The sequence below is a fragment of the Pongo pygmaeus genome, chromosome X (genome assembly GCF_028885625.2).
Source record: "Pongo pygmaeus isolate AG05252 chromosome X, NHGRI_mPonPyg2-v2.0_pri, whole genome shotgun sequence".
NCBI classification, from domain to species: Eukaryota; Metazoa; Chordata; class Mammalia; order Primates; family Hominidae; genus Pongo; species Pongo pygmaeus.
Genome location: NC_072396.2, coordinates 14,197,727 through 14,214,265, shown reverse-complemented (window position 1 = coordinate 14,214,265; position 16,539 = coordinate 14,197,727). Strand labels below are relative to the sequence as shown.

The window sequence follows — 16,539 nt, the reverse complement described above, 5'->3', positions numbered from 1 at the left end:
TAGTTCAACAGACTAAAACTGCTACATGATATCACTACTGGGAAGTAGAAGGAAAGAGCCAGAAGTCCTCAGTGTATTTTATGAACTGACCTAGTTACAGCATATCGAAACTAGCAGAACTGACTGTGCTTTAGGCTGAGGGGAGTGGGAGAGTCTCAAGAGGGAAGTGGTTTCTCACAGAAGATAAACACTTAAACAATGGTTATAGAGGATAAATAGCCAAAATCAATCCTGGGATGAAAGAATGATATTATTAGTTACAAAGTAACAAGTAAGTGTACTTATGTGCTTAAATCTTCTATAATGCTGTTTCTAACTGCGGGATTTAATTAATTAATCCATACATATTCAAGGTACAATATTTGTTTTTGTCATTTAATAACCAATCAGCTTTAGCCAAGTGTAGTGGCCCGCACCTATAATCCCAGCTTTTCAGAAGGCTGAGGCAGGAGGATCGCTTGAGCCCAAGTGTTTGAGACCAGCCTGGGCAATACAGGGAGACACTGTGTCTTAAAAACAAAACAAAACAAGCAAAAAACCCTATTGATTGAATATTGAAAAAAGTACCAAAAGAGAGGGCAAAAGATAGATGGATCAATCAGGGCTTCCAAATACTGAAGAAAAGAATGGTCTTCATAGTGAGACTTTAAATCAACCATAGCACCAACTCCTTAGCCAGGGGGGTAGGTTCACAGGTGGGAAGATCCAGCCATCCTGAGAAGTGCTACAACATGCTGACTAGTCTAAGAACAGGTAAAGGCTCTAGGTATTGGCTCCCTCTGCTGGTAATCTGGAAAGCCATGGAGAGGTAAACTACATTTATTTAGTTTATATGCTGAGAAGGAGGGAACAAGAGTAGAGAAAATGGAGGTAAAGGAATGATGAACTCTCTCTGCCCCAATTTTGTGCCTATTTTCTCTCTCTTGATCAATTTACCTTTTCATTATTGCCAAAAAGAGAGTAAGGTAGACAGAGAGTTGAAATGAAACAAATCAAGCCTATAGAAGTGAGAAAAAAACATTAATGGAGACAAATTCTTTAATGAGCTAAGATTCCTGGAGTATCTATGGGTGTCAATAGCAGATTCCCAAAGGAAAAGAAGGCTTGTTGCACAAACTACAGACAGGTGAACTTGCTGTCAATCCCAGGTAAGATCTGAAGGATGAAACATTTGTGAGCACTTACAAAAAGTGAGTAACACAAAGAAATGGTTTCACCAAGTACAAGTCAAGTTGTACCACCATACTTCCTTTTCTGAGCACACAGCTGGTAAAAGCTGCATGCCTGGATATATGGAATTCAGTTACTATACATACACACACGGAACTATCAGATCTGAGGGACTGAATGTAACTGCAAAACATACGATCTGTTCCAGTATTAACAGCTTCTCCAAATTATCTGTCTGGTCTTACTGTAGCCTGATGATAGCATCTCATTCGTCTTTTCATCTTAATGTTTAATATTTCAAAAGCAAAACCCTAGTGTTTGTTCCTCTTAATTTGTACCTTCTAGGTGATATCCCCTTTACAAATAAGAACTCTACTTGGCAATGAATATTAGAATATTTAGATATATATTTAGTAATTCTTTTTAATCTCATCATTCTGAATATCCAAAATGAACATGCATTACTTACAATTCAAAAGCTTCAACTCTTTGCTTCAGCTCTGCTTCTCTTCCTCTTAGCAAATCCATATCTTTTAGTAAAAGTTGCCTTTGAGCATAAATTTCTTTTGTTTCAATCTGTATAGAAAAGCATTAATTTTTAGCAAGCAAGCTAATGAAAGCAAAACAGATTTGAATGAATATACTGCTTCCTAAATTCCAAAAAGCAAAGTACAGACATTTAGGATAACAATTTCACCTTCAAGAGATTCCGACTCAAGGTATGCTTTTTGCCTATTCTAGTTGCATAAAAATTTACTCCCCCAATGACTGTTAAACTACCATTACCCTATAGCCCTCACATGCCATGTGTAATTTATGCTATTTAGTTCTTTAACATCTCTCAGTCCCTTATCTAAAAAAAAAAATTTTTTTTTTTTTTTTGAGACAGGGTCTCACTCTGTCATGCAGGCTGGAGTGCAGTGGGGTGATCTTGGCTCACTGCAACCTCCACCTCCCAAGCTCAAGGGGTCCTCCCACCTCAGCCTACCGAATAGCTGCAGGCACTATAGGCACACGCCACCAAGTCCGGCTGATTTTTTGTATTTTTGTAGAGATGGGGTTTTGCCATGCTGCCCAGGCTGGTCTCGAACTTCTGGACTCAAGCGATATGCCTGCCTTGGCCTCCCAAGGTGCTGGGACTACAAGCATGAGCCACCACACCTGGTGCCCTTACCTAAATTTTGGCAAGTTCCCCAGGAAGAAAAATTAAGCAAAATGTACATTCAGCAGTAAAACTCCAAAAGAATTGAATCCCCATGGTTTTTAGTGGTGGTGTCGTCTGAATGTTTCAGTTCACGGGTCATTCTGACTCAGAGTTAGCAAGCTCATATGAACTCCTAAAAGAATGGGCCATCCTTCCACTTGTGTGTTCACAGAGAAAGAATTTACTAACTACCTATGACATGTCAAGCAGCATACTGGGAACTGGATATAAAAAGGTAGACAGATATAGTCCTCATCTCTAAAGACCTCACAATTTAGTCAGAGAGTGAGAAACAATCACACTAAGATGTGATGATTTTGTAACTGAAGTACATAAAGACTGATGCAGGAACGAGGCCTAAATGGGTCGCTCAGTGGGAGTCAGGGAAGGCATCACCCAGGTGACATCCAAGCTGGGTCTTGAAAGACACTATGGTTTTTATCAGGGAGAGAAGGGGATGGACAGTCCAGGTGAGGGACTAAAGATATGGTGCTTCTTATGAGGATGACAATCTTCTTCAAAGCCTTCAGATAATCAGTTAAATAAACAGGGATCTAGTCAGTCACCTATCTTGAAGGTGGAAGTTATTAGCCTAAACACAATCCAATCATCTCAAAGATATGTGCTTCTGACATTCATTTTTATAGCTGAAGCAAGCTCAATTCCCAGAAATGCTATACAAAATTTTAGAGGGGGTGCCCTTAGCATTAAACAACTAGGTCTTATTGAGAAGCCCCAAGCAAGAGTGGACACGAGGGGGAAGCATTCCTACTTTCAACATCTGACAGCAGTAGTTCTGGATGCATGTTGGAAATAGTGCTGTAAATCTAGTTTGGTCTAAGACACGCCCTTGGGAAAGGAATATGATTTAAAGGAGTAGATCCAATCCCGCTTGCCAACATGGACTCCCTCTCACTCCTCACCCTCTCTGTTTCCTGTCCAGTTACTTTCTGGGGTGACAAGATCAAATGGCCACATGGATGACCCTTGTGGTGACTCCTTTACCCCAGGGACCTTCACCCTTGCTCATTTCCATGGCTCTCTCCAATGGCAGCATACTGCATTTGGTCTCTAGTCTCCACCTGAAACCTCATCCTGCAATTCTGTACTCTTGGACCATCCTCATTCTTCCACCTACCAGTCTACCAGTCTATCCAGATCGAGTCCTTGATCACTGAGACTGCCACTCAACCCTCCCTTTCCCCCGAGGTTAGCAGCCACCTGCCCTCTCCTCTGCTTCCCTTCACTACCCAAGAGAGCCCCAGAATCTTCGATTAAATAGGCTGCCTTTCTCTAGTCAAATAAATTAGGCTCTGAAAAGCTCCACTTCCCAAGCATCTCCATCTTTCCACCCTCACTGAAAGGGACAGAAAGAGATACTTACAAATCCTCCCCAGAACTAGAACAGAAAACTCACCTACAAGCACGTGGTTTGATCTCTCTCAATTCCAGGCTCCCCCAACCACAGCTGAGCCCTCAATACAGGTGATCAGTCCTCTCTGCTTTAAAGGGCTGTTCTTCCCTTACCCACAGGAGCTACTCTGCACCTCCGATCTGCTCCTAAAACCCGAGATCTAACCCTCTAATCTGCCTGAGGAGATGGAGCTTATTTAGGGTGTGTTTCTCATAATCCCAACTTGATTGTTCACCTCCACAGTTCTCGCCTTTCCATCAGTCTCAGAGGAAGCAAATTTGTGTATCCTTTTCAAGGACCATCCTTCTATTTGCACTCTTGGCCCCAGTCCCTATTGCTCTTCTGGGGCCTTGTTCCATCAACTGTACCATCCTGTTCCTGGATCTTGAGCCAACCTACTAACAGCTGCAGGAAATAGCCACCCATAAAATATTTGTAAATACCACCTCTTGGTGCTTTTGAATTCTTTCAAGGGTACTCTTTTCTCGAAGAACGAGGGCTTCAGATTTTGCTTGACAAGCTTTCTCAAAATCATTCTGGAACATGGCTAATTCCTTTTCATACTTTTTTTTTGCTTCCATTTTAATTTTTGCTATCTCGGTATCTTTAAAAAACTTCAACTGCAAATTGATCACAAAAAATTAAAAATATCAACTATTATACTATAAAAACAGGAACAAGTTATCTCTCTACATCTAGGTTTAACATTAATGCTCTGTCCAAATATATTTATTTCATCTTTAGTTTTATCTCATTCACTGTATTTGTAGGATTCACTCAAAAGGCATAAACAAATGTCATCAGAAATAAAAAAAAATTTGCACAACAGTACAGTATCCCATTCTTTATTAAAAGTTCTAGATATTTTCCCATATACCTAAGGTTAAGACTTTAGAAGACAAACAAAAACATCCCTCTTGTTAACAGTAACAAGATAAAGCTTACCTTTTGACACATTTCTGCCCGAAGTTGCTCTTCTATTTCTCTCTTATATTCATTTAGCTTTATTTCTAAAGATTCGAACTTGATACGCTGAGGGTAAGCATCTGCAAACTGATCATCAATAAGCTGAAGCTTCTCAGCTATTAAAAAATAACACATCAAATTAGGACATAGAAACATCAGGTGCTAAGACGCCAGACCTCTGGTTCAAAAGTAAAGAGGATACTTAGGGGAAAGTGTAGGGATTATCTGCAACTTACTTTGAAATACAAAAAAAGGAAGGTGGATAAATGAATGGACAGATAAAAATGATGAAGCAAGTATAATACAAGCGTAATAGTGACATCTAGGTGGTGGGTATACAAGTGTTCACTAAAATTGTTTCAACTTTTCTGTATATTTGAAAATGTTCATCATAAAATGTTAGAGGAAAAAGAAAGCCAAGAGTACAGTTTAAGTCAGAAAATACTGGAGTCTCTTCCTACTCTCTAAGTGCTAAGGCAGAGAGCTCTTTACTGGACTTCGGTTAAAGCTGACTTACACATTCAAAACAATAAATTTAAAAGAATCAAAGATCATGTACATCCACGCCTCCCCTTTACAGATAAAGAACAAATGCTGATATAGCTTAATAAGTGACTACATAACAGCACAACCAGGATTAAAGTGAGGTCTACTGACTCTTCCCTTAGTCCATGGCCCTCAAACCAACTATGGATCAGAATCAACCACATAGCAAAGTGCAAATCTGAACCCAGAGTACAATCTCAACCGTGTATAACGCCCACCAAGAAAGTATGCACAGAGGGGAAAAAGGCTGGCAGAAGTAGACTAAAACATTGACAGTGTTTATCTCTGGTAGGGATGACTTTAGACATGTTTTTCCATCTACTTTTCTGTATTTTCCAAATGCTGTCCAATACAGGACTCTCCAGCCACATGGGGCCATTGACACTTCAAATGTGACCAGACTCAACTGAGATGTGCTTTAAATGTAAAAAACACATAAGATTTCAAAGACAGTGCAAAAAAAAATGTGAAATATCTTACTATTTTTTATATTGAATATATGCTGAAATAATATTTTGGATGTATTGGGTTAAATATATTATTAAAACAAATTTCACCCGTTTCTTTTTACTTTTTTCAATGTGGCTACTAGAAAATTTAAAATTATGTATGTGGCTCACACCACTGAACAGCACTGTTTGATAATTAGCAAGTAATATGTTTCTAATTGAATTAAACCTACACTTAATTAAAGGCATAGTCATATAATACATTTTATAAATTATGAATTTATCTTCTTGCAAGTTACTATTTAAGAGTAAGGAAGGGCCAAGAAATCCATTGAGCATATCATTTTAAACAGCTGTTTCTCATCTCTACTGAGCACAAAACTGACAGACAGGATGGTACTGTAGACCAGCTGGATAGTACAAAAAGCTCTAGATCATGGATGGGAGAACTTGGACTCCACTATTAGTTCTGATGCAGACTGAGTGTTTCCAAGTTGCTCTTCCTCAGATGACCTCACTTTCCTCAACTATAACATGAAGTGATGAGCCAGTGACTTCTCTAGTACTTTGCAAAGCAAGTAGTTTATAATCTTCTAACTGGGTGGCTGTAAAGTTAGACAAGACAGGAGGAAGAACCTCCCAGTTAAGAGAAGTCAAACTCAACAAACAAGGAAGAATATGGGCCTTTGAATCCCTGCATGATTTGGCCAATGTAGCCCTAGCATTCATGAGGCTAGGGAATGACACTGGAGAGCACTTCCTGGTCCCCCAAGATGATTCCAGAAATGAATTCCCTTGTTGCCTGCAGGTTGCATCCCTCCAGTTCAAGAAGCAATCACACAATATGGTAAATCAGATAATTTCCTTCATTCAAAATGAAAACAGCAGAACTGAAATTAAGAAAGAAGGCTATAATTACCCAGAGAATCTCTGTTAAATGTCGAACTTGTCTGAGTTTCCATATTACAACTCTCTTTAGCTTGATGATATTCTGCCAATTCTTTTAAAAAATGCATAAGAAAACCTAAAAAACATATGCACACAGTTTTGTTTCAGAATTTTCAACCACTGCTCAGTCACTGTTTTTACAATCTTAGTTTTAGGACATTATCATTTTTTTACATTATATATCTTTCCTTTTTTTTAGAGACAAGAGTCTTGCTCTGTCACCCAGGTTGGAGTGCAGTGGTGTAATCATGGCTCACTGTGGCCTCGACCTCCTGGGCTCAAGGAATCCTCCTACTTCAGTCTCCCAAGTAGCTGGGACTAGAGGCGCACACCACCACCCACCACGCCCAGCTAATTTTACTTTTTGTATAAACAGGGTCTTGCTATGTTGCCCAGGCTAGTCTCAAACTCATGGCCTCAAGCAATTCTCCTGCCTGGGCCTCCCAAAGTGCTGGGATCACAAGCATGAGCCACCGTGCCCAGTCATATCTTTTAATAAATTTGAGGAAAGGCCTTCCCAAGCATGATACAAAACCTGGAAGGAATAAGGAGAAATATTTATCAATCTAAACTACGTAAACACTAAAAACTTACATATGGCATAAAATAAAAAAAAAACACACTGGGAAAAATAGTTGCAATAATATGGAGGCATAATAACCAAGACTAAAGTGATGACATTTTCATAACATCAAAGAACTCTTACAAATCAGTTTAAAAAAAAAAATCAGAAAAATGGTGAAAAACATGGATAGTTTGCAGAAAAAAATAAATTGTCAAAGATGAACACAATTTTTAGATGCTGAATAAACATGAACAAAATCATAAATGCAAATTAATACAACAGAGAAACCATTATTTTCCCTATAACACTGCTAAGATTAAAACTTGTATAATGCTAAGTGTTGGCAAGGGAGTGGATATATAGCTATGCTCATTCACTTGGAAGGGACACTTGTCAGTGCTTATATATATTCGAAATGCATGTGCCCTTTAATCTAGTCATTCCACTTTCATGAATTTACACAGGTATACTTTCACAAGGGCACAAAGGGTGCACACTGCACATTGGTTACCTGTAATGGCAAAAAGCAAACAACAAAACAACCAAATCCCCATCAATAGGGGGTTAAATACATTCTTTAAAAATAGTCTATACTGCTACAGAAAGATACATTGGGGATTAAAAAAAGCAAATTGCATACAGTATCTATGATATAATCCCAACTGATTGTGTTTTAATTACAAATACGTAGTTTTAACCTCAAACAATTCTAGAAGATAAACAAGAAACTGTTAATTCTAGTTATCAGTGGAGCGTGAGATTAGAGAACATGGGCAGAAACTGCTACTTTGCTTACACTTTATATCCTTCTGAATAGTTTGAAACTTTGTTTTAAACCACAAGCATAAATTACTTAAGAAATGTTTAGTTTCTTGGAACTAAAAACAGTAGTTAGCTCAGCACCTTTTCCCCCACCCCCACTCCCTTCAGGAAGGGGATCAGATTTTGTCACAGTCTGCATACCATCCTAGGATCACCTGACCTAAATTTGCAAACATTAAGGTTCACTCTTGATGATGTAAAGCTCTATGGGTTTTGACATTGGGTCTTTCATTCTCTTAACAGTGTCTTTTGGCAGGGTGCAGTGGCTCACGCTTGTAATCCCAGCACTCTGGGAGGCTGAGGCGGGCGGATCACCTGAGGTCAGGGGATCGAGACCAGCCTGGTCAACATGATGAACCCCATCTCTATTAAAAACAAAAAAATTGGCCAGGCATGGTGGCAGGCGCCTGTAGTCCTAGCTACTCAGGAGGCTGAGACAGGAGAATCACTTGAACTCAGGAGGCGGAGGCTGCAGTGAGCCAAGGTCACGCCACTGCACTCCAGTCTGGGCGGCAGAGTGAAACTCCATCTCAAAAACAAAACAAAACAAAACAAAAAGAACAGTGTCTTTCAGAGAGATGTTTTTAATTTTAATAAAGTCTAACTGATCTACTTTTTTCTTTCATACATCTTGCTCTTGGTGTTATATCTCATCACGAAACCCAAGATCACATAGACTTTCTACTGTTCTCATCTGGAAGTTTTATAGTTTTGCATTTTACATTTAGGTCTATGGTTCATTTTGAGTTAGTTTTTGTGTAAGGTATAATAAATAAGATCTGTGTCTAGGTTCATTTTTGTGCACAGGAATATCCAATTGTTACAGCACCACTTGTTGAAAAGACTATCTTTCCTCTATTGAATTGCCTTTGCACCTTTGTTAAAAAATCAATTGACTACATTTGTGTGGATGTATTTCTGGACTTTCTAATTCTGTCCCGATTGATGTATATGTCTTATTCTTTTGCCAATTGCAGATAAGAATTTTAACTTCCAAAAAGCAAAGGGCCAATGTCCAAATTTTCTTCCCTCAGCCAAATTTTGTGCACATCATTTTCTGGATATTGTCAGGCCTCTGAGCCGAAGCTCAGCCATTGTAACCCCCGTGATCTGCACATATACGTCCAGATGGCCTGCAGGAGCCAGCTAAAAAACCACAGAAGAAGTGAAACAGCTCCTGCCTTAACTGTTGACCAACCTTACGACATTCCACCATTATGACTTGTTCCTGCCCTGCCCCAACTATCAATCGACCTTGTGACATTCTTCTTCTGGACAATGAGTCCCAAGATCTCCCCACCATGCACCTTGGGACCCCCTCCCCTGCTAACAATAAATAACCACCCTTAACTGTAACTTTCCACTGCCTACTCAAGCCCTATAAAGCTGCCCCTCTCCTATCTCCCTTCACTGACTCTCTTTTCGGACTCAACCCACTTGCACCCAAGTGAATAAACAGCCTTGTTGCTCACACAAAGTCTGTTTGGTGGTCTCTTCACACGGACACACATAACAGATATCATTATCTCTGAAAGGAAAATTAGGAGTGGGAAGAATGGGTGACTAGAATCTAGGGGGAAAAGTACCATGGCCATTCAACAGCTTAGCACCCCCTGAGCATAGATATGGTAGGATAAGACCATAGGTCTCTGGGTCAGGGGACAGACAACGGTTAAGTACACAATATCTTCCTACATGTTTTCTGTTGGTTAATTAGAAGACACCACTTTTTAAAAAATTTTTATCTTACCAGGAGCTATTTTATTGTTAGCTAAGAGTTCTATCCAAATTTTGGCACTAGGATGCCTGACATATCTGCTACTCATAGTTCTGGCTTCCAGAAATTTTACTGGGATGCTAGGTGAAGCTGTTAAGGGCTGTCGGCCAGATGTCTTTCTGAACCAGATGCATTTAAAGAGACTGTGTAAAAACTATTTTTTTTTTTTTTTTTTTTGAGACGGAGTCTTGCTCTGTCGCTAGGCTGGAGCGCAGTGGCGTGATCTCAGCTCACTGCAACCTCTGCCTCCTGGGTTCAAGCGATTCCCCTGCCTCAGCCTCCCAAATAGCTGGGACTACAGGTGCACGCCACCAGGCTGGCTAACTTTTTTTTGTATTTTAGTAGAGACGGGGTTTCACCATGTTGGCCAGGATGGTCTTGCTCTCCTGACCTCGTGATCCGCCCGCCTCAGCCTCCCAAAGTGCTGGGATTACAGGCGTGAGCCACTGCGCCTGGCCATGGAAAAACTATTTTTAAGGATAATGTATCTATAGTAACTACATTGATTTTTTTTTTTTTTTTTTTTTTTTTGAGATAGAATCCAGCTCTGTCACCCAGGCTGGAGTGCGGTGGCGCTATCTCGGCTCACCGCAACCTTCACCTCTCCGGTTCAAGCGATTCTCCTGCCTCAGCCTCCCAAGTAGCTGGGATTACAGGCACTTGCCACCACGTCTGGCTAATTTTTGTATTTTTAGTAGAGATGGGGTTTCACCATGTTGGCCAGGCTGGTCTCGAACCCCTGACCTCAAGTGATCAGCCGGGTTTGCCCTCCCAAAGTGCTGGGATTACAAGCATGAGCCACCGTGCCTGGCCCATAGATTATTTCTTAATACCCCTTCAAGCCATAAATTTCCTTTTGAAGTAATAGTTAAGCAAAAGATACTAGCTATATACCTCAGAATTATGCTAATATGGTAGTCACTATGCACGTGTAGCTAATTAAATGTAAATTAAAAATTCAGTTATCCATTCACACTAGCCACATTTCAAGGCTCAATAGCCACATGAGGCTAGCAGCTACCACATTAAACAGCATAGATACAGACATTTCCATAATCACAGAGAGTTACACTGGACGGTGCTTAGAGTACAGAATATAGGATCATTTACCATACTGAACTTCATTCAGTAGGGATGGTCTAGTTTGCAGGCAGCCCAGAATATGCTGTGTTCCAATTTATTTACATTCTGCTAACATTACTACCAAGAGACTTGGCGATTAAGTCACAGACTTAATGGCTGGCAGAAAATAAGTATTCAAATGATTAAGTTCTAAATGAATTGGCAAATGAATGGATGAATAAATGAATGCCCTTGTGGGGATGATAGTGCAGGCAACAGACAAAATCCAAGGGTGTACCAAAACAAAAGGACTATTACTAACAGATTATTTTAAAAGACCTAAAGAATAACTATGCATCAAAGCCAAGTTGCCAGCTTATGTTCATGCTACAAAGCCCATCATCAAGTCTAACCAATGGTCTGAAACCCACAGTAGTTATGGACTCTATCAAAGGTTATTATCGAGGCCAAAATTAAGGCAATTTATTAGGTCTATATAAACATTTTTTTTTTTTTTTTGAGACGGAGTTTTGCTCTTGTTGCCCAGGCAGGAGTGCAATGGCATGATCTCAGCTCACCGCAACCTCTGCCTTCCGGGTTCAAGCGATTCTCCTGCCTTAGCCTCCTGAGTAGCTGTGATTTCAAGCATGTGCCACCACGCCTGGCTAATTTTTTGTATTTTTAGTAGAAACGGGGTTTCTCCAGGTTGGTCAGGCTGGTCTCGAACTCCCGACCTCAGGTGATCCACCCGCCTCAGCCTCCCAAAGTGCTGGGATTACAGGCGTGAGCCACCATGCCCGGCCTGTATAAACATTTAAGAACAAAAGATATATAACACATTACTGAACACAACTCTCATTCTTTAAGGAAATATTAATACATCTAATACCCTATCAATTATACTTGAGAGGGATACCTAGTATACAAAGACACTTGGCCTAAAATTTTTATTTTATTTTTTTTGCAGAAATATTCCCAACAGTGGGTATTTTTACAAACAGTTTCTTTCAGCCTGTCTGTAGGGCCTTTGATACTGTCTGCAGTTTTCTTATTTGAATATCTAAAAGTTATTACAAAAATGGAAATACAGGGGAAATGACCTGCATAAATCAAATAATTTAAATCAAATTAAATTTTACTCTTCTCCCTAAAAATTAGCTTCATTCTTTTAGAGGAAAAAGTACATAGAAAAATGTTGCTGTTCTCTACAAAGATGACGGCTCCTACCTTTTTGATTTTCTTTATCAGATCCTGAAACCTGTTAAAAGAAAATATTTTACTTTTATTCAGCTATTCAGTTATAATTAACAAACCAAAGTAGATTACAGAAACTAAGCCATCTTACCAGTGATTTGTAGAGACTGGAAGTAGGGTTGATTTTAATGAGTTGTAATAGATCCTGCATAGTAAATACCTTAAGAAAAAATAGGTTACTAAGTAGACATATTTTTATATCAGTGTTTAAATGATAAATTAGAATATGTTTCTGAATATGAAACTAAGAAACATCCTTCAGATTAAATAAGATCATAACTATGCTAATAAAGCAAATTTCAAGCTCTTTCTTACACTGTTAAATAAATTACTATAAACATATCAAGGTCAAAAGGATAAAATATCTTTATCATCTAATTAACTTCTAAGTACTTCACATCAAAGATGATATGCCTAACAGAAATGTTTAATGCCTTACAGATGACACTGAAATATCTGATGAACCAATGAATACATGACTGAGTTCCTGGGTCATTCAATTACAATTTTTTAAAAAGTATTCATTGTTTAAAAATGTAATTAAATTTTTACTGTCCTTAAAACCATAATTAAAGTGTACTTAAAATATTGTTAAACAGACATTTTGGGTAGCTATTAAAATATATTTCTACTACAGTATATACCATTCACTATGTCTGCTCTGAGAACACTGATATTTGTTTTCAATTGGTTTTCCTTTAAAGAAAATATTCTGCATGGGCATTTTACATTAGTAGAAACCATTAAGTTGTGTGAATGGGATTAATTCCTGCTATATAATTATATTATTGACTATTACCCAGTAAGTATAAAGTGATTAGAAAGTTAGAGAATGATGTACCAAAAATGAATTCCAGGCCAGGCACGAGGGCTCACGCTTGTAATCCCAGCTCTTTGGGAGATTGAGGTGGGCAGATCACCCGGGGTCAGGATTCGAGACCAGCCTGGCCAACATGGTGAAACCTCGTCTCTACTAAAAATACAAGAGTTAGCCAGGTGTGGTGGCAGGCACCTGTAATCCCAGCTACTTGGGAGGCTGAGGCAGAATTGCTTGAACCCAGGAGGCAGAGGTTGCAGTGAGCCAAGATTGCGCCATTGCACTCCAGCCTCGGTGACAGAGCAAGACTCTGTCTCAAAAACATAAATTAATAAATAAATTCCTAATGCTGACAAATAAAATTTGGTTGCTTATGAATAAATGCAAATTATTTAAGTTTTCATTCAAATACTGTACTAAGCTTCTTTGTGTCATTAAAACTTTGGAATATGAAACTTTTGGATAATTACAAAAAACACAAAAAAAGTAAAAACATATGAACACCACCAATAGTGAAATTTATTTTATTTTTGAGACAGTCTCACTGTCACCCAGGCTGGAGTGCAGTGGCGTGATCTCAGCTCACTGCAACCTTTGCTGTAAACTATGGCCTTTGGGTGATAATGACATGTCAGGGTAGGCTTACAGATTGTAGCAAATGTACCACTTTGATGCAAGATGTTGACAGTGGGGGAGGCTATGAGTGTGTAGGGGCAGCAGGTATATGGGAATTCTCTGTACTTCCCACTTAACTTTGCTGTGAACCCAAAACTGCTCTGAAAAAATAAAGTCTATAAAAAAAAAAAAAACACGCACATATCCACAGGGAAAGTCTGCTGTATCTGCCTTTAAAATAATAAAGTAGTACTAATGTTCAACAATAATGGTGAAGAAATATAGTTAAAATAATTAGAAAAGTAGTAAAAAAAAAAAAGTCTTTTTAATATTTGAGAACTTCACAGATTTTTAAAATTACGTATTTCTCACTTATCTAATTACAAAGAAGAGAAACATCTGAAGAAACTAGTGCAGAAAAAAAGAGCTCATGTTAGAGATCTAGATTTACCACCCTGCATTGTCACTTAAAAGTTACTTGACGTTGGGCAAATTGATTCATCTCTCCAGAGTCTGAAGGTTCCTCATCCGTAACACATAAAACATCTGCAGTGTGCCTATCACAGTGCCAAGTTTACAGTAGACATTCAGCAGATTAGCAGAGTCTTATTAGACAAGATAGAGGATAGATAGATCAATTATAGGTCTGAAACATTTAGAGATTCTATATATCACTGTTTTACATGAGACTAAATGAGATGCCAAGAAATTAATTTCAAATTTAGTACCCACTTGTTATATAACAAATATATTACGTGCAGGTACAATGTGAATTCAAAGAGGAAATGGAAATGGACCTAGTTGAGGAACACTTAGCTATCATACAGCACTTTACTGTCAGCAGAGGAAGAACCTGTTAATAAAAAATTCAGAAACAGAAAAGGAAAGACTTTACCTTTTCTTTTGCCAAACCACTTTCTGGAAAGAAAACAGAAAGTGAATATTCATAGCCACATCTTTGTAAGTGATCTGCCACTAAAGAGTTAGAGGCGCCTATTAAGAGGGAGCTCCCTTCTACCAAAATGGACCGAGGTTGCAGTTCTCCACTCAATACAGGGTGCATCAACTCATGAATCAGCTGGTTTCGAAGTTGTGTCTAGCACAAAATAAAAACAAAAATAAAAAAGAAACACAAGGGAAAGAAATTTCAGCAGGATTGTTTCATTACAGATATACACAGATGAGTCACATTCATTGGAAACCTTCCTTCTATTTCCACAATGGTTCTAGATCCATGGCCAGAAGTTAGAAACCTTCCCCTGCACACTTTGTCTTACCCCGTGAGACAAGCAGTCCAGTGGGTTCTAGAAAAAGCTTTCTTTCCCCAGCTTCCAAATGAAACGGGTGGTTAGCCAGATCCGCTTGCAGACTCATAACTTCACTTCCCTAGAAGCCCATTTCAGCAGCTTACGATTGGGATATTAAGTATAGGAAAAAATTCTGCCACTTCATCACACCTCTGTGGACTGTTGGAGAATATAACCAAAATATTCAACAACAGGGGACTGCTATATACATTACAAAAATATCCAAAGATAAGCCTGTTGCCACTGAAAATGAAGATTTCAAGAAACTTTTAAGGAAACAGGGAAATGCTCACCATATAATTTAAATTTAAAAAGGATACATACACAGGATATAGCTACGTATTTTAAATGTAAAATATGCTTTTGAAATGCATATTGCAATGAAAACACGTTGAGCTAATCCTACTCCTGGCTGTTAATCCAAATATAAAGTATACTAATAGATATTTGCTGCACAAATTAAATATTCATACATTTCAATATAGTTTAAAGATGAAATTTTTCATTTCCCAAACTGTTATTAAGCAGTACACTAGTATTTTCTATATGGTGTCAATGTCCTTCATCCAAATGTATTACAAACCCACTTATTAATTTAGGAACCTATAAGCCATATTTATAAAACAAGCCTAATCTTACTGTGTTCATTATATAAATATTTCTTTCTCCTATCTTATTGTCTGTTCAATTAATTATTTGAATATGCTCCTTTAAGACGACTCAAACTCAACATTTTCTCAAACATTTTCAAGAGACTGTAATGTTTCAGGATACAGTTATTCGGGAATATAAAAATGTAATTCACCAATACAGTCTATGTATCATACGATTATTAAAGCCTAAACCTTGATTAAATTTGAACTACCTGTTAGAGGTTACACTTGTAAAAGTTATGACACAGATACGCCTAAATCCGATACCTTGAGTCTATCCAGTATACCCCGATCCTTAAACGTCTGGTATAGCTTTTTGCGCAGTTCATCTTGACTCAACACATCAGCCACGGGGAGCATGTTGGACTAAAAGACAAAATGGTTACAGGTTACCTGCGGGGGCAGAGGGAACGTGAACGTCTGAAAACAGACCAGTGGCCTCCGGGGAAGCCATAAGAGGCCTAGCGGAGAAAGGAGTTTTAACGAACACAAAACAAGACTTCATTTCCGCCCGTCCCCGAGAAGGGGCAGGTGTGTCTACCTGAGCCATCATCAGGCGTCAGCTTCCTCCGGAGCCCGCCTCGCTCGCCCCGCCGCGGCCCGAGTTTAGTGCCCAGCCCGGGCTGTGGGGCCAAGACGAGGGGGAATCTCTGCCCTCAGAACCCTGCGTCTGTCCCGAAGGTTCGGGAGGAACAAAGGTGCTGAACGTTCTCTGTCTCGCACTCTCAACTAGGTTTTCTAGCAAACACGCGAGCTTCCTTTCTTCGCGGTTCTGAGGCAAGGGCGAAGACCCAGGCAGGACTTAAAGGCGGCTGGAGGGCGGGGACCCAGACACTAAGAACTGAAGGCAGCGAGGCAGGACCAGGACCGCCTCACAGACCGTCCTGCAACTTCCGGAAACCTGCTAAATACAGCTTTCCCGAGCTGAAGAGCTATGGCGCATGAGCTTGGTTGCTCAGCACCGGCCGGA

General features: G+C 39.2%; 1 protein-coding gene across 12 annotated transcripts in view; it reads right to left on the bottom strand.

Annotated features, from left to right (window-relative positions):
- The window catches only part of OFD1 (OFD1 centriole and centriolar satellite protein), a 44,755-nt gene extending 28,216 nt beyond the window's left edge, over nucleotides 1-16,539 (bottom strand). For 4 of the 12 annotated variants that reach the window (XR_010125421.1, XR_010125420.1, XR_010125422.1 and 1 more), the window contains exons 1-9: nucleotides 16,111-16,539; nucleotides 15,837-15,935; nucleotides 14,505-14,705; nucleotides 12,269-12,337; nucleotides 12,151-12,181; nucleotides 6,669-6,773; nucleotides 4,734-4,870; nucleotides 4,235-4,408; nucleotides 1,640-1,746 (exon numbers count right to left, since the gene is read on the bottom strand). Coding sequence is in view for 9 of the 12 variants with exons in the window: in XM_054470723.2 (XP_054326698.1) it covers nucleotides 1,640-1,746; nucleotides 4,235-4,408; nucleotides 4,734-4,870; nucleotides 6,669-6,773; nucleotides 12,151-12,181; nucleotides 12,269-12,337; nucleotides 14,505-14,705; nucleotides 15,837-15,935; nucleotides 16,111-16,122 (935 nt within the window). In the remaining 3 variants the exon portion in view is untranslated. Of the gene's footprint in view, nucleotides 1-1,639; nucleotides 1,747-4,234; nucleotides 4,409-4,733; nucleotides 4,871-6,668; nucleotides 6,774-12,150; nucleotides 12,182-12,268; nucleotides 12,338-13,018; nucleotides 13,151-14,504; nucleotides 14,706-14,886; nucleotides 15,772-15,836; nucleotides 15,936-16,110 lie in introns of those variants that run through there. The other 8 variants (XM_054470717.2, XM_054470718.2, XM_054470721.2 and 5 more) reach the window with 6 other exon arrangements.